This window comes from Carassius auratus, chromosome 7 (assembly GCF_003368295.1).
Source record: "Carassius auratus strain Wakin chromosome 7, ASM336829v1, whole genome shotgun sequence".
In the NCBI taxonomy this organism is placed as follows: Eukaryota; Metazoa; Chordata; class Actinopteri; order Cypriniformes; family Cyprinidae; genus Carassius; species Carassius auratus.
In genome coordinates this window covers 5,148,599-5,174,038 of record NC_039249.1, presented here as the reverse complement: position 1 = coordinate 5,174,038, position 25,440 = coordinate 5,148,599, and the positions used below count along the sequence as shown (strand labels likewise).

Below are 25,440 nucleotides of genomic sequence, written 5' to 3'. Positions count from 1 at the left end.
TGTCCTTGCCCCTAGGTCTTTTTCACTCTCTCTTTCTTCACATCCATCTAGTATTTGATTGCTATTTACTGCTATTTAATCCGGAACAAATATTCTACAACCTATTTGTTCTGTGCTGAATTTGATTGTATTTCCATGGTCTCCTGTATCACTTCTGAGGGCTTCAAACAGGGGTTCGTGAAGGTACTTCTTTGAGTAAAGAGAAGACGCTGATAATAATAATAATAATAATAATAATAATAATAATAATAATAATAATAATAATAATAATGCAGTGTTGGAATAGCAGAAATGGTTTTCATTTAAATAGCCGCTGATTGTGGATATTACATGCTAAGAGAAGGTTTTTTAGTGCACTCAAAACAAATCTAGATATCTAATTTATTGTCAAAATATTATTTAACAACACTTAATCAACCAAATACATCATACTACAAAAAAAATAAAAACTAGTATGATTGGGAAGAAATGGCCTTTAAAGCAATAATTAACCCTAAAATGAAAATTGTCATCATTTATACTCACCCTCATGTCGTTCCAAACCTGTGTGAGTTTCTTTCTTATAACATACGTCTTATACACATTCTTCACAATATATTCTTTTTTGTTTAACACAAGAATGAAACATATACAGGTTTAAAAAGGACACGAGGGTGAGTGAATGAAGACAAAATGTTAACTTTGGGGTAAAAAAAAAAACAAGAATATGTATTCACCTTCATGTTGTTCCAAAGCGTATTCTTTCTTCTGCTGAACACAAAGATATTTTAAAGCAAGTTCGGGCTTTTTATGTTAAATCAATGAAAGTTAAAGGGGTTCAAAAACAACTTTTGTTGCATGAGACCTCCTTCAAATGATCTTCTTTTGTGTCCCACATAAGAACTCGTACAGTTTGTAGCACGTGTGAGAATAAGTAATGAAGTTTTTATTTTAAAGATGGCAACAATTGCTACATGTAGGTGACATATTTCGGTAGGCCATTATTAATGATGAGGTATGAAAACGATACAGCCACCCGCATTCATTTTAGGGAGAATCACTATTTCATGCAGAGTACACAACGTTATATTTGATATCGAAAGTCACACTTGTGCTGAGAATAATATAGAGCTTGGTGATGATGATGCTTATGAAGAAATGTTTGCGATGAAGATAGGGGCTCAAGATAACAGGGTTTAATGAAGTTTAGTGATGTGAGTAGGCTGTAGCAGTAAGACCGAGAGTCAGGCATGACTGGGCATTGTTCGGTGAGGAGTTTCACATCAATAGGGCGAGAGGGGGCGTTGTGTCTTTCTTTCTCGTCTCTCTTATTGAGATGAGGGAGGAAAAGTAGAGAGAGAAAAACAGATAATCAAGCCTGTACAAAACCCAGATCACACGAGAAGACAAGTGGGGTTCAAAGTTACCAGAAATGTTTCATAATTTTAAAAGGTATTTCAGATGGATAACTAAAGTTGCATAAGGTGATTTGGTTCCACTTTCAAAGTCTGAAAAAAACAGATTCACTGCCGTCAAAAGTTGCCCAGAGTCAAAATGAAACCCCATCCCCACAGAAAAGAAACACACAATCACACAGGTACACACACACACACACGCACAAAGACACATCTGACAAATACGTGTAACACACACATGGGTTTGTGACCACACTCTGTCATCTCAAGAGTACGACGTCGTGTTTTACCAGAAACACGACGCTGTCTCCGTCGATTTTGAAATATCACTGTACCCCCGCTGACATTCACATGCACAAACAGCTGATGTTATAACGTCGTCTGAAACATAGTCAAAGTATCCCAACTCTTTACAGTATGTGTGCAGATATTGCCGAACACAGTTGGCTGTATTTCAGTTGATAATTTTATAATTCAGTCCTTTTTTCTAATGCTAAGATTATATAATTTCTAACAACAAACTTTGGTTCAACTCATTTTGTAAAATAATAGAAAAATGCATAAAATATTTACATTGTCATAGAGAAGGAAAATAAAAAAATAACAGTTTGAAGCAGTTGTTTCATGCCTAATATTACACACATTACAATTACTTAAACACAGCTGTAATATTTCCATCAAATACTGTATGAGTTTCTTTTGATTGAGGTTTAGATTAAGTGTGATAGCACAAGCTTTTCTCGATTCGGTCAGAGAACATTAATCCTGTTGAAATGTTTAATATGTTAAAAGTAGATACTGTGTTGTTTTGTTCAGTCTTTATCTGAACATCTGACCTGGATGTTTTTCCCCTTCTGATTTGAGTTTTTTCCAAACACCTTTTAGTTCTCACCAAACATTTTTGTGATCTATTTCTAGTTCTTTACCATGCATGTTGTAAACTTCCCTAAACATGATTTAGATTTTATGAATATGAATTTTTGTTATTCATTTTTATCGATACTATACTTAAAGAATTACTCTTTTATAATGAACAGGAATTAGAAAATGCGTTAACTGTATTTTAAAGATTTGGATGGTTGATCACTATACAACTTAATACAATAATGTAATTTTCTCTACCATTGAAGATGGTCTGGAGATTTTTTACTTTTCTGTACAAGAAACATTTTCTTCCGTCTGTGGGAGGACATGCAAACGAACAGCCCTCACCACCGCTTATATCTGGGAAAGTTCACAATCAGAGTTGATAAAAATTTCTTACAAGATCGATCTCTTTCTGTCTCATACATGTTAACACAGAGATTCAAGCCCAGCATAAGCTTATTGCTGAAAAAAACATATGATATGGGACCCACAGAAACTAAAGGTAAGTAAATGAGAATTATACACTTTTGAAATTTCAGATTTGACCTATGACCTTACATCAATCAACATTAGACTGCCATAAAAAACAAAAAACAAACGGGACATCAGGTAAAATGCAAAATTACCAAAGCGTGATGTTTTTACTTTAGAAAGAGGAACTTTGCCATATACGTAGTAATGCATCTAATCCTGAGAGAGAGAGAGAGAGAGAGAGAGAGAGAGAGAGAGAGAAAGTACAATAATAATATAATTGTGTATAAATCAAACTTTGTTATACCGAGCCGTCATGTTACATATTTCTTAACTAAAGAGCTAGATTTATGACATGTCACACTGACCCGTTCAGCATTTAGGTGGTGAAATGTTACTAGTTTTTAACAAGCTAAAGTGTGCAGGAAGTAATAGAGTTTTATATAGTACACATCAAGATCGCAGATGACACACATACACACACCTGTTGACTTGAGTCTTCCTTTTCCTGCCCTGAGAATTAACGACACATGGCATAAAGCCAAGACACAATCGCACAACAGTTGTGTTGTGTGCATAAAATCACAAGGTAAAAAAAAAGGTGTTTCGTACACACAAAAATCACTTTTTTTTCATTTTAAAATACACAGAAAAAAAGAAAGAGATACAGCAGGAAACATTTATCAGCTTTGTTGTTAAGTTGATTTATTTGTGGTTTTGTTCAAACACGTCTGTGCACTGAAAGTAGACATGAAAAACCTTTTTATTCAACTTTATTAGTAGATAAGAGAAGTCAAATTTCACTCATCAAAAGGCACTTTAAAATTCAAAAGCATTTAGACTTTTTCTACTTAAGCTTAAAGAAGCAGAAAGACACTAGGCCTATTTTATCAGACCTCTGAGAAAATCAAACAGCTCTGAGACGAGCGTAAATGTGTCTAACCAGCATAAGGATAAGAGAACAGAACAGCCTGTTTGGGCTCAAGCTTTAACTTCTCTAAGGAGACCATGCTATCCACGGCTAGATTCACAGCATCTGTGGTGAGGTGGACCTGAGCCTGAGCCGGCAGGTCACTATTAGAGAGGTTCATGATTACAGAGGCATTTCCCCAGTTAATAGCAGTAAGGAAACGACTGCTCTGATCCCAGAGGCGGAGAAATGCTAATGAAGTGGCTGAACTGTAAAGGCTGACATATTCTCCGTGCAGAAGCGATCGCTCTTTTCCCCTCAGATCACTCAGTGTTTTGAAGAAGTTGCGAACTGCGATACGCTCCTCCTGCAGAGTCTGAATGAGTTGAAGACGGAAAGAGCGAGATTCAGTGTGCTGGTTTTAAATTTGTAATAAGTACGGCGATGAGATCATGTCTACTTGTTATGAATAGTCATGTGAATAATCAAAATGCACCTTTGCTGTTGCATTCTTTTCTTCTGCTGGGTTTTCCAAGTCCCACATTATTTGAGGTTTTTCCTGTAAAGGAGGAATCTTAAGTCATCTGTGTTTTAGCAATAAGCTGGTAACTTGGTTAAATATACACAGTAGACTAAGACCTCAGAAGTACTCCCTTCTAACACTTAAAGCTTGATTTTATGCGTTGTTTAGGAAATGTGTCAGATGGCAATTCATAGCACAGTGCAAGGGGCTCTATGGCATATTACTAAAATACGTTTATATCTACTGCGATAGTTTGAAGTCTTTTTATAGTTAGCTACCTGAATAATAATCACATTAGCTAAATGACAGGGACATCTGAAGGTATTTAAGAGCTAAGAACTGGTCTAAGATCCTGAAACAGGCTCAATTTAAATACACATTATCAATAAACTTACAAGGCAGAAATACAAATGAAAGCAACCTTACATCACTTATTCACCAGGACTGTTTGCCATTTGGAACTGAATTCAAAATTAATTTTAAATTATAATTCAGTTCATGAATTAAAAATGCGGATTTACAAAAAGGATAATTAAAGTAAAGAATAGAATATTTACTATTACTAAAGCCTAGAATGTTTAAAAATTGTTTAAAAGTTGGCATTAAATGAGAATTCACCCTATTTTTCTAAATGAATGTTCTTGTAATTATTCTGAGGATCTTTCCTTTTTTGACCTTGTAATTCTTAAGTCACAATGTAAAATAAAAGTCCAGCTACTTTTATTTCACTGCAACATTAGAACATTTGCTAAAAGTTTTTATAGGCCTTAAATATGGACTAAGGATATGTAGATGGACAAACAGACAATACACATGATAGATAGATAGATAGATAGATAGATAGATAGATAGATAGATAGATAGATAGATAGATAGATAGATAGATAGATAGATAGATAGATAGATAGATAGATAGATAGATAGATAGATAGATAGATAGATAGATAGATAGATAGTTGGGTGGGTGGGTGGGTGGGTGGATGGATGGATGGATAGATAGATAGATAGATAGATAGATAGATAGATAGATAGATAGATAGATAGATAGATAGATAGATAGATAGATAGATAGATAGATAGATAGATAGATAGATAGTTGGGTGGGTGGGTTTGTGGGTGGATGGATGGATGGATGGATGGATAGATAGATAGATAGATAGATAGATAGATAGATAGATAGATAGATAGATAGATAGATAGATAGATAGATAGATAGATGGCTGGATGGCTGGGTAGATAGACAGATAGATAGATAGATAGATAGATAGATAGATAGATAGATAGATAGATAGATAGATAGATAGATAGATAGATAGATCGATGGATGGCTGGGTAGATAGATAGATAGATAGATAGATAGATAGATAGATAGATAGATAGATAGATAGATAGATAGATGGATGGATGGATGGATGGATAGATAGATAGATAGATAGATAGATAGATAGATAGATAGATAGATAGATAGATAGATAGATAGATAGATAGATAGATAGATAGATAGATAGATAGATAGATAGATAGATAGATAGATGGCTGGATGGCTGGCTGGGTAGATAGACAGATAGATGGATGGATAGATAGATAGATAGATAGATAGATAGATAGATAGATAGATAGATAGATAGATAGATAGATAGATAGATAGATAGATAGATAGATAGATAGATGGATAGATTGATGGATGGATGGATGGATGGATGGATGGATAGATAGATAGATAGATAGATTGATTGATAGATAGATAGATAGATAGATAGATAGATAGATAGATAGATAGATAGATAGATAGATAGATAGATAGATAGATAGATAGATAGATGGATAGATTGATGGATGGATGGATGGATGGATGGATGGATAGATAGATAGATAGATAGATAGATCGATGGATGGCTGGGTAGATAGATAGATAGATAGATAGATAGATAGATAGATAGATAGATAGATAGATAGATAGATGGATGGATGGATGGATGGATGGATGGATGGATGGATGGATGGATGGATGGATGGATGGATGGATGGATGGATGGATGGATGGATAGATAGATAGATAGATAGATAGATAGATAGATAGATAGATAGATAGATAGATAGATAGATAGATAGATAGATAGATAGATTTGATTTGATTGAATGCTGTACTCACCCCAGCCTTCAGTCCGACCTCATCTCCAGCGCTGAACACAGGTGTGCCCGGGAGGGTGAACAGCAGCATCTGATACAGTCTTACAGGCGCTGCTTGAGATCTGAAAGCCAGAGAACCCAGAGTCCATCCCAGACTCGTCTGCAGGTGACTGGGGTAGAGTTTCTTTTCTACACTAGTCTCAGGCGGATCCAGCAGTTCAGTCAGAAGCAGGTCAACACCTGAGCGGTTCAGCATGAGAGAGACATCATCCGCGGAGAGATTGGTGAAAGATCCCATCAGAGCTCTGCAAGTCACGAGGAGAAATAGATAGGCTCTTGAAAGCACATGAAAACAAACAAATAAAGTAGAAAGACTCTTGGCCTAACTAGAGGGAGCAAGCAGCAGTGCTCATTACCCCGTCTGGCCAGCAGGGGTCTCTATATCATTAAACAATTCAGCAGAATAGGAACTCACTAGGTCGTAGCACACGATTACAGATACATACACTTGTTTGGTCTCCTCAGTTTTGTTGAATAGAGCTTGTGTAGATTGCCAGGACTTTGTTGTCATGATGTTTCTCAGGTCAGGCAAGAAAATACCACCAAATCCTTTTTTCAGCCAGTGTGTGCATGCATCCTGAATAAATAAATAACATCAATCGGTTTTCTGTACATCAATAAATGTAATTTATAAGATAGCTTAAATCTGCTGTTTTTCCAAGATAAGATTTTGTTTGGCTCTTTAATACTTCCTTTCTCATATATGTCTACTATCTTTTCATCCATACTTATTCTCCACAAAACTAGGCATCCCTTTACAATTTCCTCTTTATTTAAACCAGCACTTACTTTTATTTTCTCAGCCACAGCGGTGACATTGTTGAACCAGACAGCAGTGTTATCATAGCTGGGTGTTAAATTCAGCACCATTGGGATACCTGCAAAAGAGAAAACAACAAATACCAAGAGAGAAAGAAAGCGAGAGCAGGGGAAAAAAGGGGGTGGGGAAATAAAAAAGATGTTTTATAATTAAGTTTGCACATGTTTTTTTGTATTGTAATATCATTTCATTTCCACAAAATCTTCATCTACAAAAAAAAAAAAAAAAAAAAAAAAAAAAAAAAACTATGCCAAAGCTTTAAAATAAACTAATGATGGAAAGCCTTCATTAGAAGAACCATTCAGTCAAAGGTTCTTTAAATAACCATTCAGTCAAAGGTTCTTTAAAGAACCATGTCTATCTTACACTTTTATAATCTGAGAAACCTTTTTTCACCACAAAAAACTTTTGTTTAACAGAAAGTTTCTTCTGATGTTAAAGGCTCTTTGTGGAACCATTTGGACAAAAAAAGGTTCTTCTATGGCATCGTGAACTCCTAGCTGGGTAAAAGGCCATTCAGGGTCAAAGGTCACCTTTTTTATGTGCTTGGTCCAGCAGAGATTTCAGATCATTCTCAGTGCCTACTGCAGATTTAACTGAAACCAGATCTAGTGTATCCAGCTGGTTTCCTTCCACAGTGTGTATCGGACCCAGAATAAGACCCTTCACATTCATGTGGCTCAGATAGTCCAGCTTTTCCTCCACTCCTACAGAGAATGAGAGAAAGAGAAGAGATTGCACTGATACCATCATGAACCCTCAGCGGTTTTACATTATGAAATAAAAACTTGAGCAGATATTTGACGTGTTTGACTAGTCTGCAATGACTACAGTACTTTATAATTGTAATTCAAATAATAAAAAAATCTGGTCACACTTTATTTTAGGGTCCAATTCTCACTATTAACTAACCATTAACTATGACTTTTGCCTCAATTAACTCCTTATTTGCTGCTTATTAGTAGTTTATAAGGTAGTTGTTAAGTTTAGGGTATTGGGTAGGATTATGGATGTCATGCATTATATGTACTTTATAAGCACTAATAAACAGCCAATATGTTAATAATAGACATGCTAATAAGCAACTAGTTATTAGTGTGAATTGGACCCTAAACTAAAGTGTTACCAAAAATCCATTTACCTTTCAGTCCCTTTTCAGAGAAGGCATTCACGTCAGATATCTGGTACAGGGGACCTTCGTTCCACCAGTTCATCTCAGGAATGGGTTTACAGCGTGGGGCCTGTACTATGATGACTATTGCTCCAGCTAACATCCCAACCCAGCCGAGCAGGAACAAACCCAGCAAAGCCCTACGTGTCTGAACCCACCTGGAGAAAATATGCAAATCTATACAGTATGAGAAAGACTGACTGTCAAATGTTTAGATTTAATTTCATAATCCTCGTGTAGGTTGCCTACCCAGCAGTATTGGTGATTTTCATTAACTCATCCTTGGAGAGGCCAGTATACTTCACTTCAGCGTTCTCTGGGACGGTGACCTTCACGCAGCCATTTTTTTGAGTTTCTCGGTTCATTAGCTGTTTTTCCTGATCCACCTCATTCAGTTCTACGTCCTTCATTTCTCTTTATGTACAGAAGGCTTTTTAAAATACTGGATTAAAACAGCAAAAACTAGTTAAAAAAAAATCTGGAAACATATGGTTTATGGTTAAAAAGATTATAGCATAGATTGCCATAAAAGTTATAAAGAGACCACTTTTTTAAAAAAGAATACAAAGATGCAACCTAAAATGATCGTAAACCCAAGGTCACAAATAGCTACTGCTGTCATAGTAAAAGTATTAACTAAGTTAAACAGTAGCTTGAGTTACATATATATATATATATATATATATATATATATATATATATATATATATATATATATATATATATATATATATATATATATATATAAAACTTTAATTAAGAATAAATCAATAATTCAAAAACAAAATTATCTAAAGAATGCACGGTTAAATACCTGTCCAGAGTGGAGGCGTCCTCTGTGCTGTCGGGCAGAAAATAGAGTACAGTATGGTGGTCAGTTCACTTTTATGAAAAGGACTTCATCTATTCCCGCCCCTAACAGCCAACATACAAACAGCACAGGAGGAGTACAGTAGAGAAAGTCATAGATTTCTTCATCTAAACAAAATAAATCATCATGCTTGATACCTTTTACTGTCACTAAATTCTTCAATGCTTTTACCTTTTTATGCACGTGTAGAAAATCAAAAAAATCTAAATGTCATATTTTTACATATCAACATATAGTTTTTATAAAGTATACAGAGTATGTATAGAGTATTTAGGCTATGTTTAATCAAAATGACAATTGAAAAGCACTTTTGTAATAAAAACGACTGCAGAATAACTACAAAAGTCACGGTACAAACCTATTCCCACAAAAACTTGCTTTCAATGCACTCAACACCCAAGATAGAACCAGACACAGAGCTGTTTTTTTTTTCTGTTACAGGAAGGTGTAACCAACACAACTGTAAAGCTCTCAAAACGATCTCAAAGACCATGCATGCCTTTCTGTCTCCTTCCCTCAGTTTAAGATGAACAATAGCAGCCGAGGGGAAGAGGAAGAGTCTGAAGAGAGTGGTTTGTTTTCTCTGCGCTCTGCATGAGGTCCTGGGGTTCACAGATGCTCTGCAGGGGTCTGGGTGGACCTTTCTAAGCCTGTCTGATCCTGCTCTCCACAAACTCTTTCAAAGACATGAAAAAAATATGACAGACCACAACCAGATGGAACTGGTTTTATCTATTTTTTCCCCAAGCGTGTTTATTGTTACAGTTGGGAGGCTTTGAGGAGCCAGGGTTGTCTTGTTTGAGAAGATGTAGAATTGATCTTCATTCCAATGCAGGTTTTCTGTTAAGTACTGTAAGAACTGTGTGTGCTTGAATCATGTTTTTGGAGACAATTTTAATTCCTCACAAAAATTTAGCATGAAGAGTTTTAAAAATAACTATTTTCTTGGTGTGAAGAGCATTTAAAAACATAAATGTCCTTTTTCTGTAAAACTTCTTTTGTCTTTTGTGTATTGCAAAGGTTCCATGGATGTTGAGGGATCTTCATGGAACCATTGAAGAAAAAAAACCTTTATTTTTATGAGTGTTGTATGAATCATGATGTAATATGATAGTGAAAAAGGCATGAAATATTTTTGCATTGTTAAAAAAAAAGTTGCTGATTTGTAAAAACTAACTTGAACGTATAAACTTTTTTTATTTGGCTGATTAATGTGCAAAATATAATTATGGGATTGCATGTTGAGGACATAAAGTGCCCTCTAGTGGCAGTTTGTGAATTAGCTGACCACCTAGAACCTTTCCACCATATTTTGTGAGAAACACACTCTCTCTTTCTATATATTTTGATTGTTTAATGAATACAACTTTTAAAAGAAGAACTTTTTTGTAACAATATTCAATAAGTTTTTACTATAAGTTTTGATTGATTTAATGCACTGATTTTATTTAATACTTAATTGCTAAATAATAATATTAATTTCTTTCCAATAGTTTGACTCTTTATAGGTTAAAATGCTTCTCGTTTTTTTCCTGCTTTAGGATCAGGAATTGTGTCCTTCCTTAAACAACAAATATTTGCATGTGCATCTCAATAAATTAGAATGTTGTGGGAAAGTTCATTTATTTTAGTAAATGAAATAAACTAGAATACTTCATAAGACCAATAACATTTTTTACACATTTTTCAGTGAATTGTTGGCCTTCTGGAAAGTATGTTAATTTACTGTACATGTGCTCAATACTTGGTATGGTCTCCTTTTGCTTTAATTACTGCCTCAATTCAGCGTGGTATGGAGGTGATCAGTTTGTGGCTCTGCTGAGGTGGTCTGGAAGCCCAGGTTTCTTTGACAGTGGCCTTCAGCTCATCTGCATTTATTGGTCTCTTGGTTCTCATTTTCCTCTTGACAATAACTCATAGATTCTCTCTGGGGTTCAGGTCTGGTGAGTTTGCTGGCCAGCCAAGCACACTAACACCATCATTTAACCAACTTTTGGTGCTTTATGCAGTGTGGTCAGGTGCCAAATCCTGCTGGAAAATGAAATCAGCATCTTCAAAAAGCTGATCAGCAGAAGGAAGCATTAAGTGCTCCAAGATTTCTTTGTGAACAGGTGCAGTGACTTTAGTATCCAAAAAACACAATGGACCAACACCAACAGATGACACTGACCCCAAATCATCACAGACTGTGGAAACTTAACACTGGACTTCAAGCAACTTGAGCTATGAGCTTCTCCACCCTTCCTCCAGACTCTAGGACCTTGGTTTCCAAATGAAATACAAAACTTGCTCTCGTCTGAAAAGAGGACTTTGGACCACTGGGCAACAGTCCAGTTGTTCTTCTCTTAGCCCAGGTAAGACACCTCTGACGTTGTCTGTGGTTCAGGAGTGGCTTAAGACAAATACGACAACTTTAGCCAAATGCCTTGACACACATGTATGCCTTGACTCCAGCCTCAGTCCATTTCTGGTGAAGTTCACTCAAATTCTTGAATCGATTTCGCTTGACAATCCTCATAAGGCTGTGGTTCTTTCGGTTTGTTGTGCATATTTTTCCTTCCACTCAACTCTCTGTTAACATGCTTGGATACAGCACTCTGTGAACAGTCAGCTTCTTTGTCAATGAATGTTTGTGGCTTACCCTCCTTGTGAAGGGTGTCAATGATTGTCTTCTGGACATCTGTCAGATCAGCAGTCTTCCCCATGATTGTGTAGCCTACTGAACCAAACTGAGAGACCATTCTGAAGGCTCAGGAAACCTTTGCAGGAGTTTTGAGTTGATTATCTGATTGGCATGTCACCATATTCTAATTTGTTGAGATAGTGAATTGGTGGGCTTTTGTTAAATGTGAGCCAAAATCATTACAATTAAAAGAACCAAAGATTTCAGTCTGTGTGCATTGAATTTATTTAATACATGAGTTTCACAATTTGAGTTGAACTACTGAAATAAATTAACTTTTCCACAACATATAGTTTATTGAGATGCACCTATAAATTAATTCAAGAGGGAACAATTTTCTTTTGATGTACTATAGGCATTAACTCCACCAGTGCATAAAGCAGATACAATTTCACACAAAACATACCTTCAGTAGCAATTTTATTTTTTATTATAACAGGGGCATATGATTCACATGTCTCTATATGGAAATCAACTTCTGTCCTACACCATCCATGACAACTATTTCATATAGCTTTAAAGTAAGTGCTCCTAAAAGTATCTTTATTAGAGAATACAATTAAAACTATAAACTCTTCCACTCAAAAGACAAGTATTTCCAAACCTGTGCACAGTGTTGAAACTCAGAGACATTAAGAACTGTCTGTGTCCATGTGTCTAGCCAGGAAAAGCATAAGACAACAGAACAGCTTGTTTGGGCCCAAGCTCTAACTTCTCTACTGAAACCTTACTATCCACAACTAGATTCTCTGTATCTGTGGAAGCACGGACTCGAGCCTCAGCCGGCAGGTCGCTATTGGCCAGTGTCATGGTAACTTTGTCATCTCCCCAGTTTAAGGCCACCAGGAAGCGTTCGCTCTGGTCCCAGAGGCGGAGAAATGCTAATGAGGTGGGTGAACTGTGAAGACTGATATATTCTCCATGCAGAAGAGATCGCTCTTTGCCTTTCAGATCACTGAGTGCTTTAAAGAAGTCACGCACTGCGGTATGTTCCCCCTGTACAGTCGGAGTCAAAAGAACAAAAAATAGAAACAGAGTGCATGTGCGTTTAAAATGTGACCCTGGACCACAAACCAGTCATAAGTCAATGGGGTATATTTTTATCAATAGCCAAAGAAATTGTATGGGTCAAAATTATAGATTTTTCTAAAGTAAAGATCATGTTCCATGAAGATATTTAGTAAATTCCCTACCATTAATATATCTAAACTTAATTTTTGATTAGCAATATGCATTGCCAAAAATTCATTAGGACAAATTCAAAAGGTGATTTTCTCAGCATTTAGATTTTTTTTGCACCCTTAGATTCCAGATTTCCAAACAGTTGTATCTCGGTCAGATATTGTTTGATCCTAACAAACCATATATCAATGTGCAATTTCTTCTAGAGTGATATATATATATATTTCTATTTGAATATACTTAAAAAAAAATGTATTCCTGTGATGCAAAGCTGAATTTTCAGCATCATTACTCATTACTGTCACATGTAACATCCGGTCTATCACATGATCATTTAGAAATCATTCTAATATTCTGATTTATTATGAGTGTTGGAAACAGTTCTGCTGTCTAATATATTTGATGAATAAAAGGTTAAAAAGAACTGCTCTTATTCAAAGAAAATAAAAAATTCTAATAATATATTTTCTTTACTATCACTTTTTATCAATTTAACACATCCTTGCTGAATTAAAGTATTGATTTTAATAAAAAAAAGAAAGAAAAAAAAATGACTGACCCCAAATTACTGACCAGTAGTATATATAGTTATTACAAAATATTTATATTTTAAAAACATAGCTTCTTTTTTTATTATTCATCAAAGTATACTAAAAAAGTATCACATGTTCTGAAAAAATATTAAGCAGCAGAACTGTTTCCAACTTTGATAATGCATCATCATATTAGAATGATTTCTAAAGGATCATGTGATAATGATCCTAAAAATTCAGCTTTGCATCACAGAAATAAATGATCATTTAAAATATAATAAATTTAAAAACAATTATTTAAAATTGTAATAATATAGCACAATATTATATATTTTTTCTGTATTTTTCATCAAATAAAAGCAGGCTTGATGAGCATATATATATATATATATATATATATATATATATATATAGCAATGTGAAAATGTGAGAATGAAAATGTACCTTTGCTGTTGCATTGTCATCATCTGCTTGACTTTCCAAGTCCCACATTGCTTCAAGTTTCTCCTGAACAGGTGATGTTATGTCAGCTTACAAATTTATTGACATCTTAATTTTCTTTTTAATTGCTGTACTCACCCCAGCCTTCAGTCCGACCTCATCTCCAGCGCTGAACACAGGTGTGCCCGGGAGGGTGAACAGCAGCATCTGAAAGAGTCTTACAGGCGCTGCTTGAGATCTGGAAGCCAGAGAACCCAGAGTCCGTCCGCTCAGACTCCAGCCCAGACTCGTCTGCAGGTGACCAGCGTAGAGTATCTGTATCACCTGGGCCTGTCTTACGCCGGACTCAGCCGGATCAGGCAGTCCAGTCAGGAGCAGGTCAACACTGGAGTGGTTCAGCAGATAAGAGACATCGACCGCGGAGAGACCTTTGACTGATCCCATCAGAGCTCTGAAAGTCACGAGGAGAAAGAGATTGAGAAGCAAACATTTGCATTCACTAGCTGTGATCAGGACCTCAATCTGGCCACCGTGTGTCTCCGGACTACTAAACAAATGTCCACTATCTACCACCCCATACCTTTTTTTGGTCCCATCAGTTTTGTTGAATATTTCTTGAACAGACGGCCATGCTTCTGTGTTTGCAATGTCTTTCAGTTGAGATAGGAAGATGCCGTCTACCCCCTTATTGAGCCAGTATACACAAGCTTCCTACAAAAACACATAGATTGGAACAAATCAATCATTTAAGCACTGATTAATAAAAAAAGTTATTTCTTACTTTGGCCCCATCTCTAAATCGTTTCATCTTTTCTTTCATTAACTGACCTTCAATATATCAGCACTTACTTTGAGTTGCTCTGCAACAGAAGCAGCATTGTTGAACCAGGCTGAAACTCCCTCATAATTGGGTGTTAGATCCAGCACTATGGAGATTCCTGAAGAGAGAGAGGAAAACATGTAGAAAGAGGGGGAAAGGCAGAGGGGAGAGTCAACAAACCAGAAGGCTGTTAAATGATCTTTCTGCAGTTTATCTTTCCTGAAAAAAACTAAAGCCTAATGTTTGCCTTGTATGAAACCTTTATTTAAAGGCATATGGCTTTATTTACTGGAAACCACAAGGATGTTCCTGCTAAACTAACACACTGAATCAGCCAAAGTTGCTAAAGGTATATAATGAATACAATATGTGCCATAAAATAGTTTGTGAGGTGAGGTTTTATAGGATATTTTAGTTGGTTTTTGATATACTTTAAATTATATGTAATGAAATAGATAAAAAAAAATTATGCCATGTATTCACTAAAGGAAAAAAAGGCAATTTCAGACAGCCTTCCCCTAAAACAGAGCAACTGTAGCGTAACGATACGGTCTATCCAGTGACCCATTTCGTAATTTCAAAATAGGTCACTGGATATCATGACAGGGTTGATGTTTTCTTTTGAAAGCCTTAAAAACAACCAAGCAAATTCACCTTTTCTATGTGCTCGTTCCATCAGAGAAATCAGCTGGCTCTCAGAGCCAAATTCAGGGTTAATGGACGTTAGTTCCAGTGTGCTGGACTGGTCTGCTTGCACAGTGTGTATCGGACCCAAAACAAGCCCCTTCACCTTCATCTGGTTCAGATAGTCCAGCTTCTCCTCCACTCCTACAAACAAATAAAAGACAAAGGGTTAACGACAAGAGTTAATCAAGTGAATGAGAGATCATCATCACTGCTTCCTTCTTCTCCAGCCACAGCGTTCAGGACGCTCGTTTAATCATTAATCTGCTTTGATTGTTTAACCACAGTAGTGTGCGTGCACACCTGAAGATATCAGGGTTAAAGGTCACTGTACTTGATAATCTTAATCTATAATGTAGATTGTGTACAGTATTTGTGTGAGAGTGCAAACACTTGTGCAATATCCTAACTACAAACTCAGCCAGAAGTTGTGATGAGAGCAGAGAGTGATGAGAGGGAAGAATCTTGCCTAGATCAGCACATGCTTCCTCACATGAGCGAGTCACAAGACAGCCAGGGCTATGTCACCCGTCTGATATTTTACCTAGGGTTCTCTTACAGTTTTTCTCAGTCGCTTTGGTACATTTCTCTAATCATTCTTGAGATTTGCAAAACAGTAAGTGCATTTCTCAAAACAACTCGTACAGATATCAAAACACAATGGATGACCTGCAAAAGCCAGTCTCTTGCTCAAAATCCTTAGTTCATCTCTCAAAAATAAATATCTGTGTCAATGAACATATCAGTGCCATCAGAATGACAAGTCCTTGTGTCATAGTTTACGGATAAGACAGTCAAATTGCTTAGTCATGTTGTCAATTTAACAGTGGAGGGATGTTCTGATGTAAACTACTGTATTGAACAGTATGCCATATGCTTATGTATGCCATATATCCATTTCAAAACTACACATTTACACATTACTGTTTGTGGGATGTTGATTGAAAGAGACTGGATAGAATTCCCAGTTACACTTTTACTAGTGGTCTGACCAAAAAAATAAAAAAATAAAAAATACTTTTACAATGCCATTGTGATATAGAAAAGGAAATATGGGAACAAAGATGAAAATAATTCCATTTTCAGAATTTGTAACTCTTGTGTTGTCCTTTGTCTATACAGTATAAGCTTTCCTACTGAAGATTCATGAGATGAACCTTTGAGCTATTTCAGAGAAATGGTTTATCATTGGTTTATCATCTACATTCTCTTCATTAGTAAAGATTCACTTGCACAATTCATGCCAAATTGAAAAAAACATCTAATAATAGTGTGTAAAAATACAAATAAAAAGTGTGCTTGGCAGTTTATGACAACTAGATTAACCATTTTGCATTTAATGACTTATACTATGAACTAAAGACTAGATGTTTTGGGGGGTAAGACTATTGCACAGAAAACTGTATAATACATTTTGAGCAACATGACATTAGCAACTGATAATGTAGGAAACCGCAGATAAATGTGCGTAATCAATTGCATGAATGTACAATAGCAATCGCAACTTGTTCAAAAGAATGAGAAACTGGTTTTATGATGTGTATTAATGACTAGATGATGTGGAGGTTGTACAAGTAGTTTTGAAAATTGCATTTCTGTTTTGAAAAATGCACCAAAGTGACTGAGAAAAACTGTAATATAGTGAAGAGCTAAAATATTGAGAAATTTGATCACGTATGTAAAAGCTGGGAGATGCTGGCAAGAGGTTTCCCCGTTTTGGTTTCAATGATTACCACAAATATAAGCAATCACCTTTCAGTCCCTTTTCAGAGAAGGCATTCACGTCAGATATCTGGTACAGGGGACCTTCGTTCCACCAGTTCATCTCAGGAATGGGTTTACACCGTGGGGCCTGTACTATGATGACTATTGCTCCAGCTAACATCCCAACCCAGCCGAGCCAGAACAAAACCAGCAAGACCCAACGAGTACGAACCCACCTGCAAATATACACATATATATATATTAGACAGCCAGACAGACAGACAGACAGACAGACAGACAGACAGACTGACTGACAGACAGACAGACAGCCAGACAGCCAGACAGACAGACAGACAGACTGACTGACAGACAGACAGCCAGACAGACAGACAGACAGACAGACAGCCAGACAGACAGACAGACAGACAGACTGACTGACTGACAGATAGACAGATATCGTACCCGGCTGTACCGGCGACTTTCATTAACTCCTCTTTGGAGAGGCCAGTAAATTTGACTTCGGTGTCCTCCGGCACTTTAACCTTTACGCAGCCGTTTTTCTCGGTGCCTGACGGAGTTTCTCCGGTCATCGGCTGTTTTTCCTGATCCATCTCGTTCAGTTCTACCTCCTTCATTTCGTATTCTTTTTTCATGATTGACGGTAGTTTCAGTGCTGACTGTTAAAAATAAAATTATTCATCATCATAAAATAAATAAAAAAAAATTACAGAAATTAATTTTAGGCTAAATGTAGTCCTAGATAACAATAACTTGTTTAAAAATATATTTAATTTTTTTTAATTTGCTTGCAGAAGATGTTCCTTTATTTAATTTTTTTTTTAAATAGCAAGAATTGTGTTTTTAATTCTAAACACTATAGAATAATCTTCAATGAATGTAAGAACGAGACAAAGGCTACCTGAAAAAGAAGAAGCTTCCGTTTCAGTCAGGATTCCTGCAGTTTAACTCCTCAGAGGCTGTTTCTGACGGTCGATCGTGTTTTTATAGCGCAGACAACACTTTTGCATCCGCCCATCTAAAGGAGGAACTCCAATTGTACTTTGACACCGATAAGACTACTTTTTACTGATACTGACTTCTGCAATGTCATCAAATAATTCTCGTTTTAATAGACTGGGTTTACTTAATGCTCGAGAAGTTACATTATAATCACTACTGTACTTGCAATGCAGTCGGAGTTGCTGAAGAGTTTCCACCTTAAACGGACCCCCTCCAAATCCTGAGCGCATCATTAAGCCTGAGTTCACTTGAGTGAGCTGGAATTCATTCCGCAAACATGCACGAGCCCTCCTTAATGAAAAACACGAGTAAAGTGGAAAAAATGTGCTTTCTGATACAGTCAGGCACGAGTCTTGAGATTGTTGCTGATTGATCAACAGATTGTAAAGTGCTCGACTGAATAGTCGCATGTCAGAAAACATTGTGTTGCACTGTAACAAAAGCGTTAGCACACAGAATAAATCATTGTATCAAGGTTGCCGTTGATAAGATACATTTACAGTAAAGATCTATTAAAGTGACCAATCCTTTTTATTCTTTTCACAATCTTTAAAAAATTCAAATAATCTAGAAGTGTATTTCATAGGGATATATATATATATATATATATATATATATATATATATATATATATATATATGTATATGTAAAAAAAAAATAAAAAAAATAAAAAAATAAACACACAAACAAGCTTTTAATTTTACTTCTTAAAAAAAAAGCCACAGGCTAAAGCCACATATAAGCACATGATGGTTTGTTTTATTTGAATGTACATGCAAACACAAAGGTTTTATTTCATGTATCACTTTTGTCCTTTGATACTTTCCCTGTTGTTTGCTTGACCAACATTGTGCTATAAAGTGCAGTCACAATTTCTTTATGTCTGTAAATGCTGTGTTTCTTTATGCAGCAAACACTACACTTCCAACAACTTGCTTCCCTCTTTAGTCCTCAATTAAAATTTTTCAGAAAATTTGTGTTTGTTGTCAACACTTTCCTTAATGCTTCATTTTAGTTCAGAAAACAAATACTCTAAAAAATACTTATGACAAAGACCTGTTTGTGGTTTTTTGCCGCGGCTCTCTCCCACCGACTAATGTTCACTTTCCCTCTCAGCCCACCAAGAGAACAATGTGTGAGTGTTTTTCCCATGTGACAGAACAGTATGTTGGCCCCCTCTGCTTCACAGTGAGGAGAATTTCAAACAGTCCCGGGGCAACAGGGTCACAAGGATTACCAATAACTCTCTCCTCTGGGAAACAGTCTTCATCGAGCCCAGATTTAAGGCATCCGGCATGTTCCATCCAAAGACGTTTTTTTCAAAAAAGCCTCTTATGCACACTAAGTTTGCATTTATTTTAACAAAAATACAGTCAAAACAATACAACTGTAAAATGTAATTTATTCCTGTAGTAAAGCTATTACTTCAGTCTTCAGTGTCACAAGATCCTTCCAAAATCATTCTAGTAGTTGAAAATATGGTTCGTTTTTTACGTTTTTTTTTTTTTTTTTTTTTTTAGAATTCTATGAGGAATAGAATGTTAAAAGGAACAGCATTTATTAGATATATAAATCTTTTATTACATTATAAAGGTTTTTATTGTAACTTTTGTGTCCTTGCTTAATAAATAAGTGTTATTAAAACAATGTTTTTACTTTTGTGAAAAGTATAAAGTATTAAACCATTCTTTCTATCTCTATATTCTCTAAATAAACAAGGAACAAAAGGTTAAGACTTAAAAAAAATCTAACTCTCTTTTTTTAATTGTTTTACATTTAATGTAATTTTTATGCATTAAAAAAAGTTGATATTCAACTAAAGCAGTTCAAACAATTCTGACCCTTTTTATTTAAATAAATACTTTTGTAGAATGCAGGGTTTATAGAGATGATAATGTGAGTGAAATGGCCGCATGTACATCACAGTTCATGGTGGTATCAATCCTAAATTTAGATTAAAAAAAAAGAAAGGACATTTTCGGGTAGTGGATTCAGTTCTTCTGCAGGTGAGCCGGGGTGAATGCTAAAGGCAAGAGGTCTCTGAGACTGGTCTTCCTATAGGTGCCATCTGGCTTAGTGAGGTAAACATCCCATTCTGTGCCAAACTAAAAAAAAAAAGAGCAAGTGACAGAAATGCATATAAAAAAAACGGAGACAAATGAAAAGTAATAACTGACACATGTGATAAAATATGAGTGAAGCCGTACCTCCATTAATACCTGTCGACAAGCACCGCAGGGTCCCACAAAACTATCTTTGATATCACTGTCGGAGAAATCAAAAGGATTCTTTAACATACTGAATATGTTTTCGGTTCAGTAAACCAGCTTGTTTTAGGAATATATATATATATATATATATATATATATATATATATATATATATGTTATACCATGTGACCGCTATGGCTGTAAATCTTCGGTATCCTTTTGCGACTGCTCTCTGTATCGCAGTTCTCTCCGCACACACAGTAAGGCCATAGGAGGCATTCTCAACATTGCATCCTACAAGATAGAGTGGTTAAGAACACTTTAACAGCATAAGATGATAAAGAGCTGACTACTTGGCAGATTAAATGCTGTGGAATCACATTGCTTCAGTCAAAAATGAAACAAGCGGGTGCATCCGCCTACCAGTTATAATGGCGCCCCCTGTCGTCAGAATTGCAGCACCGACTGGAAACCCACTGTACGGACAGTAAGCCATTTCTCGTGCCTGCAAGCATTTTGCCACTAGCTCCGCAACTTAACCACAAAAGTTGAGGACAAAGCAAAAAATAAATAAATAAATAAAAAGCGCATCAATACACAACTATGATAACACTGGCACGCTTTTGTAATTACAGAAATGCATGTCATACTGCAAAACTATGAGGTTATGTTTAAACATTAAGCATTAGGGGTTCAGAGAGCAAAGTCCCAAAAATAGGCCGCTAAGCTCAAGTAACCTGCACACGCCAAACATATCAACTACGTTAGCTAACGTGCATTGAATGCAAAAATAGTTTGTTTACACGTAACGTTATTTGATTAAATGTGTACCTACCAGCCATAACAAATAGCCGACTTTATGAAATGGACTAGATATAATCTTTCTGACGGCGTATTTTCAAAACATTACGCAGTTTTGTGAACAGTTGTTGTTGATGCCTCGCCAGGAATAATGACATTTCTGGGACGGGTGCTGTGACGGGACAACTGACCGACCGAACAAGTGTTGTGGGCGGGGCAAACATCCACCAACCTCATGAATTATTCAAAATACACGTTTTTTTTTTCTACTCCTTTTGAATAATTTAGCACGTTTTTTTAATCGGTGTATTTTGATATACACAACTTTTCACAATAAAATATATACTGAAAAACGATATATCTAATATTTCAAAACAAATACAAATAAATAAATAAGATGCTGTTAACAGATCTCAAGAAATATTTGATTAATAAATAATTATATTCTAATGAATAAAGGAAGGTTTATTATTTCAAATTTATTTTCAGTAGTTTAAAAACATCAAGAATTTTACTGATTAAACAACCACTGAAAGCTCTTGTAACAAACGTATATAATAAAATCACACAATACAGCACAATTTCAAAGCATTACTGGAAGTTATCTACAAGTCTGCAGCTAAATTTTAACATATAGGTTTCTACTGGTGAACAACATAGTCCTACGAGTCAAAGTGAAATACAAAGCAAAAAGAGACAGCATGAACACACAAAGAAAGCCTAGATTGTTAATCCAAAATGCAAACAGATACAGGGTTTTGTGACAGTGGTCTCCAGTGCTGGTGGGAACATAGTTGGGAGGATATATGGAGTAAATCCAGTGGGTACCTGAAAGAACATCATGAGACCACCATTGATTTTACTTTCAATATTATTTATAAATACATAAATATGAATAGAAATATGTTGACGATAGGCTGTCGATAACCTTGTCCTTTATTATCAGTAATTTAACATCTCTTTCACTCACCAGCAACGAACCAGCACACAATGAATATGTAGAGCGTAAAGCTGAAGGCACTGCAGAAGCGAACCAGCAGAGAGTCGTCCAAAGTGTCCCTCAGGTACATGACCAACAGTGAAAGCAGACCAGTCAATCCAATCACAGTCACATAGATGGGGAGGTTTGGCTGGACAGGGCACTCATGCAAATGGATCACTCCTAGAAACATTTATCCGAACAGCCACATGACAGAGTGAAAAGCATGCTTCCAATGGTGTGTTAAAGCTTCTCATATTCTTGACATGCAATTATTAGTTAAAAGCATTTAAAGTGCTCCAGATTGTGATTACACTAATCATCTCATCAATATTTTACACGGTAAACAAAAACGTCTCTTTACTGTACCTAATCCAGTAGCTGTTAATAAAATCATCCATGCAATCATGTTAATCATCACTGGAACAAAGAAAAAAAGGATCTGTATCTTTTTTAATGTAGTTGATTATTTATTGGGAGAAAACTAATTCTTAATATTCTCACCAATGAAAGATTTTTTGGCAGCCGTCTCAATAGTCTCCATCTTCAACGATTTCTTAAAAAGTCCATGAAAACGTGAATTCTCTCTTATACATTTGTCTCATAGACTTACAAACATGAGGAGGGTCCCTAAAATCAGCTTTCGTTATGAAGAACTGAACAGTCTATATTCATGTTAAACCGGATAGAGCTGCTCTGAGTCAACCAGTAGGGTTTTTTTTTACATTTCTGTGGTCATCAGTAGCATTAAAACACTTCCTTTGGTGTAATGTTGAGAAACTGTTATTGCAAACCCAAACTGAAAAATAACAACTACCTTTTTGCCTTTATATAAACATTTTCAGTTCACCATCATACACAATTACCTTCAAGTCCGGGCCTTGATTTTGAACAATGTAATATATCACTATACAGATCACATCAGATCAACTCACCCTAAAAGTGTGCTTTTCTGTAGTCCTATAGTGGTAGAAAACATGATATATAATGTCAAGCACATGGATTTGATTCTTAAGGCACATATTAATAAAATGTATGATTGCAGTGCGATTTTAATAAAAGCAACTGCTAAATATAAAATCATGGTACATTGTGAAACATCCTGTATTTGTGGCTGAGAGTTTTAAACCAATGACTGAGATCTTTGACAAGTATTTTGTACACATATAAAAAGCACCATAAATCCACTACAAAGCAGCAAAAGAGCCAGACAGTTGTAACAGACTGTATTCAACCAGAATGCAAAGAGATACACAGTTTTGTTGCAGTAGTTCTCTTCATTTGTTTGGTCATAACTGGAAGAATGTATTGAATTTATCCAGACACTCCCTGCAATACACAGAGAAAACATTTTATTTGAGTTAAATATTCCTTTGATATCTGTGAAATTTAAACAACAATAGAAATGTTCAACATTTGTATTTTTTGCAAATATTTTTCACATTTAGTTTAAAGGGTAAGTTCAACCAGCTTTGTATTGATACAATGTAGTAGTAAATGGACAAAGTGCATTATTTTTCAATAAAATGCTGCACCGAGATATTCATCTTCTGGACTTTTGTGAAAACTACAGATTGTACTTCTGCATTTTTGCTCTCCTTGGTCATGTGATCGAGTCTGATGCATTATGGGTATTGAAGTTTTCCTACACTCTTAAAATATATGTAAGAATAGGGCACAATATCCTCTATAATTTGAAGGAATTTTTCCATATTTATCTTTTACTGGTGTTTTGCCAGTATTTAGAATTTTACACTTCATTGCATTGTATTTTAGTTTTAATAGAAATGCCGTAAAATTAATGGGTAATGTCTTGGGTAATGAGCTTCCAATACTTTTTCTGCTTTTTTACGGATTTATTTTTCTATTTTCACTTCAGCCCTTTTTCTCTGTTTTCTCTAATGTAACAACAAGTAAAAAAAGTGTTTCTATTGCATAGACAATCAATTTTTATTAAAGCCTCATCTTGCCAGTGCATGGTGAATTATGACTTTACAGCCCCACATTCTTCAGCCTGTCACAACATGCTTCAACTTTAACTTTTTACATGCAGAGAACGTTTAACCTTCTTTTACGTATTTCTCCACTAATGTTTCTATAAGATATCTTCACCCCTCCTTCTGTAACTCCTGTTTGACAAATTCCCTCACCTGTGAAGAACGAGCAGACAACAAATAAGTGAAGAATGGTGCTGAGAGATGATCAGCACAGACAGCAGCAGTGGTGCAGGTGTCTTTTGCTGGTAGAACAAGCAAAACAAATACACCTAATACTATAAGGTAGACTGAGATGTAGGACTGGACAGAGCAGTCTCTCAGAGAGTAGGCCACTAACAAAAAAAACAAACAAATAAAATTCAGCAGTCTTTGTGTAGAGGAGTGTGTTTGCTCACTGTACAAAGTATGTAAATGTTTCTGTCAATATTATACTAGAATATGTCATTAAATCCAAATTATTTCTGAATAATGAGGTAAAAACGCTTGATTTACCAATTCCAGTAGCAGCAATTATAACCCCCAGTACAACAACAGCCACTAAAATAATTAACAGATTGGTCAGATAAGAAAACTGTTACATTCGTACTTTGCCAAGTATTCACAAAATTTTGGACATCATTTAGGCTATATCAGCTTAACACAGATTACAAAACCAATTTATTGTTAAGAGGGGTCATATGATCCGATTAAAATTTTTCTTTTCTCTTCAGAGTGTTACAAGCTCTTGGTGCATAAAGAAGATCTGTAAAGTTGCAAAGACTAAAGTCTCAAATCCAAAATAGATATTCTTGATTAAAGTTAAGACTTGTCCACACATCTCTGTGTCACCATGTGGGAAGATTTGCATAACACCGCCCATGTCGTATAGATGTTGTATTTTTGGTTATGGGTTTAACATTTCCGTCACACGCTTGAAGTATTCAGCCAATAACAACGCACTGGATACCTGGCCAATCACAGCACACAATCTACACGTTTCAGAAAGGCGGGGAATAGGAGAAACACTAATGTACAGTATGTGGAAAATAATGTGTTTTTTTAACCTTAAACCACATAAACACATTTTATTTCACCAAATACACAAAATAATGTTCGTTTTAGTAGCATCATATGACCACTTTAACAAGATTAATGTGTGTGTGTGTTATATTATATTATTAAACAAGGAC

The 25,440-nt window shown here is 35.6% G+C and overlaps 3 protein-coding genes across 4 annotated transcripts; all 3 read right to left on the bottom strand.

Annotated features, from left to right (window-relative positions):
• Nucleotides 1-3,479: 3,479 nt before the first annotated feature.
• LOC113105630 (4F2 cell-surface antigen heavy chain) lies at nucleotides 3,480-10,278 on the bottom strand. Of its 2 annotated transcripts, XM_026266810.1 has the most exons (10): nucleotides 9,576-10,278; nucleotides 9,161-9,187; nucleotides 8,596-8,788; nucleotides 8,317-8,504; nucleotides 7,709-7,882; nucleotides 7,145-7,233; nucleotides 6,802-6,932; nucleotides 6,318-6,600; nucleotides 4,139-4,201; nucleotides 3,480-4,018 (listed from the first exon to the last, which is right to left on the bottom strand). In XM_026266810.1, the coding sequence occupies exons 3-10, from the start codon at nucleotides 8,754-8,756 to the stop codon at nucleotides 3,671-3,673; spliced, it is 1,437 nt and encodes a 478-aa protein (XP_026122595.1). In that variant the 5' UTR covers nucleotides 8,757-8,788; nucleotides 9,161-9,187; nucleotides 9,576-10,278; the 3' UTR covers nucleotides 3,480-3,670. The 2 variants fall into 2 exon arrangements, with proteins under 2 accessions (XP_026122595.1, XP_026122597.1); XM_026266812.1 differs by lacking the exon at nucleotides 9,576-10,278 and having other exon boundaries at nucleotides 3,671-4,018; nucleotides 8,596-8,760.
• Nucleotides 10,279-12,303: 2,025 nt separating this feature from the next.
• LOC113105629 (4F2 cell-surface antigen heavy chain) lies at nucleotides 12,304-18,339 on the bottom strand. Its single transcript, XM_026266809.1, has 9 exons — nucleotides 18,184-18,339; nucleotides 17,727-17,941; nucleotides 17,313-17,500; nucleotides 15,531-15,704; nucleotides 14,906-14,994; nucleotides 14,637-14,767; nucleotides 14,195-14,507; nucleotides 14,060-14,122; nucleotides 12,304-12,896 (listed from the first exon to the last, which is right to left on the bottom strand). Exons 2-9 carry the CDS (start codon nucleotides 17,915-17,917, stop codon nucleotides 12,558-12,560), a joined length of 1,488 nt encoding a protein of 495 aa, XP_026122594.1. The 5' UTR covers nucleotides 17,918-17,941; nucleotides 18,184-18,339; the 3' UTR covers nucleotides 12,304-12,557.
• Nucleotides 18,340-19,898: 1,559 nt separating this feature from the next.
• Nucleotides 19,899-21,617, bottom strand: LOC113105628 (cytidine deaminase). Its single transcript, XM_026266808.1, has 5 exons — nucleotides 21,330-21,617; nucleotides 20,918-21,028; nucleotides 20,677-20,788; nucleotides 20,492-20,549; nucleotides 19,899-20,389 (listed from the first exon to the last, which is right to left on the bottom strand). The coding sequence occupies exons 1-5, from the start codon at nucleotides 21,334-21,336 to the stop codon at nucleotides 20,276-20,278; spliced, it is 402 nt and encodes a 133-aa protein (XP_026122593.1). The 5' UTR covers nucleotides 21,337-21,617; the 3' UTR covers nucleotides 19,899-20,275.
• Nucleotides 21,618-25,440: the final 3,823 nt, after the last annotated feature.

Bases quoted from the DNA above. Each gene is read 5' to 3' on its own strand.
- LOC113105630 (XM_026266810.1), bottom strand. From the start codon at position 8,756: ATGAAGGACGTAGAACTGAATGAGGTGGATCAGGAAAAACAGCTAATG. The intron at 7,234-7,708 runs GTGACCTTTGAC...TCTCTTTTGCAG, and splicing joins GGACCAAGCACATAAAAAAG to GTATCCCAATGGTGCTGAAT. The intron at 4,202-6,317 runs GTGAGTACAGCA...CCTCCTTTACAG, and splicing joins AGGTCGGACTGAAGGCTGGG to GAAAAACCTCAAATAATGTG.
- LOC113105629 (XM_026266809.1), bottom strand. From the start codon at position 17,917: ATGAAAAAAGAATACGAAATGAAGGAGGTAGAACTGAACGAGATGGAT. The intron at 15,705-17,312 runs GTGATTGCTTAT...ATTTGTTTGTAG, and splicing joins CTCTGAAAAGGGACTGAAAG to GAGTGGAGGAGAAGCTGGAC. The intron at 14,768-14,905 runs GTAAGTGCTGAT...GTGTTTTTGTAG, and splicing joins CTGTTGCAGAGCAACTCAAA to GAAGCTTGTGTATACTGGCT.
- LOC113105628 (XM_026266808.1), bottom strand. The intron at 20,789-20,917 runs GTAGGCGGATGC...TCTATCTTGTAG, and splicing joins AGGGGGCGCCATTATAACTG to GATGCAATGTTGAGAATGCC. The intron at 20,550-20,676 runs GTATAACATATA...TTTCTCCGACAG, and splicing joins ACAGCCATAGCGGTCACATG to TGATATCAAAGATAGTTTTG.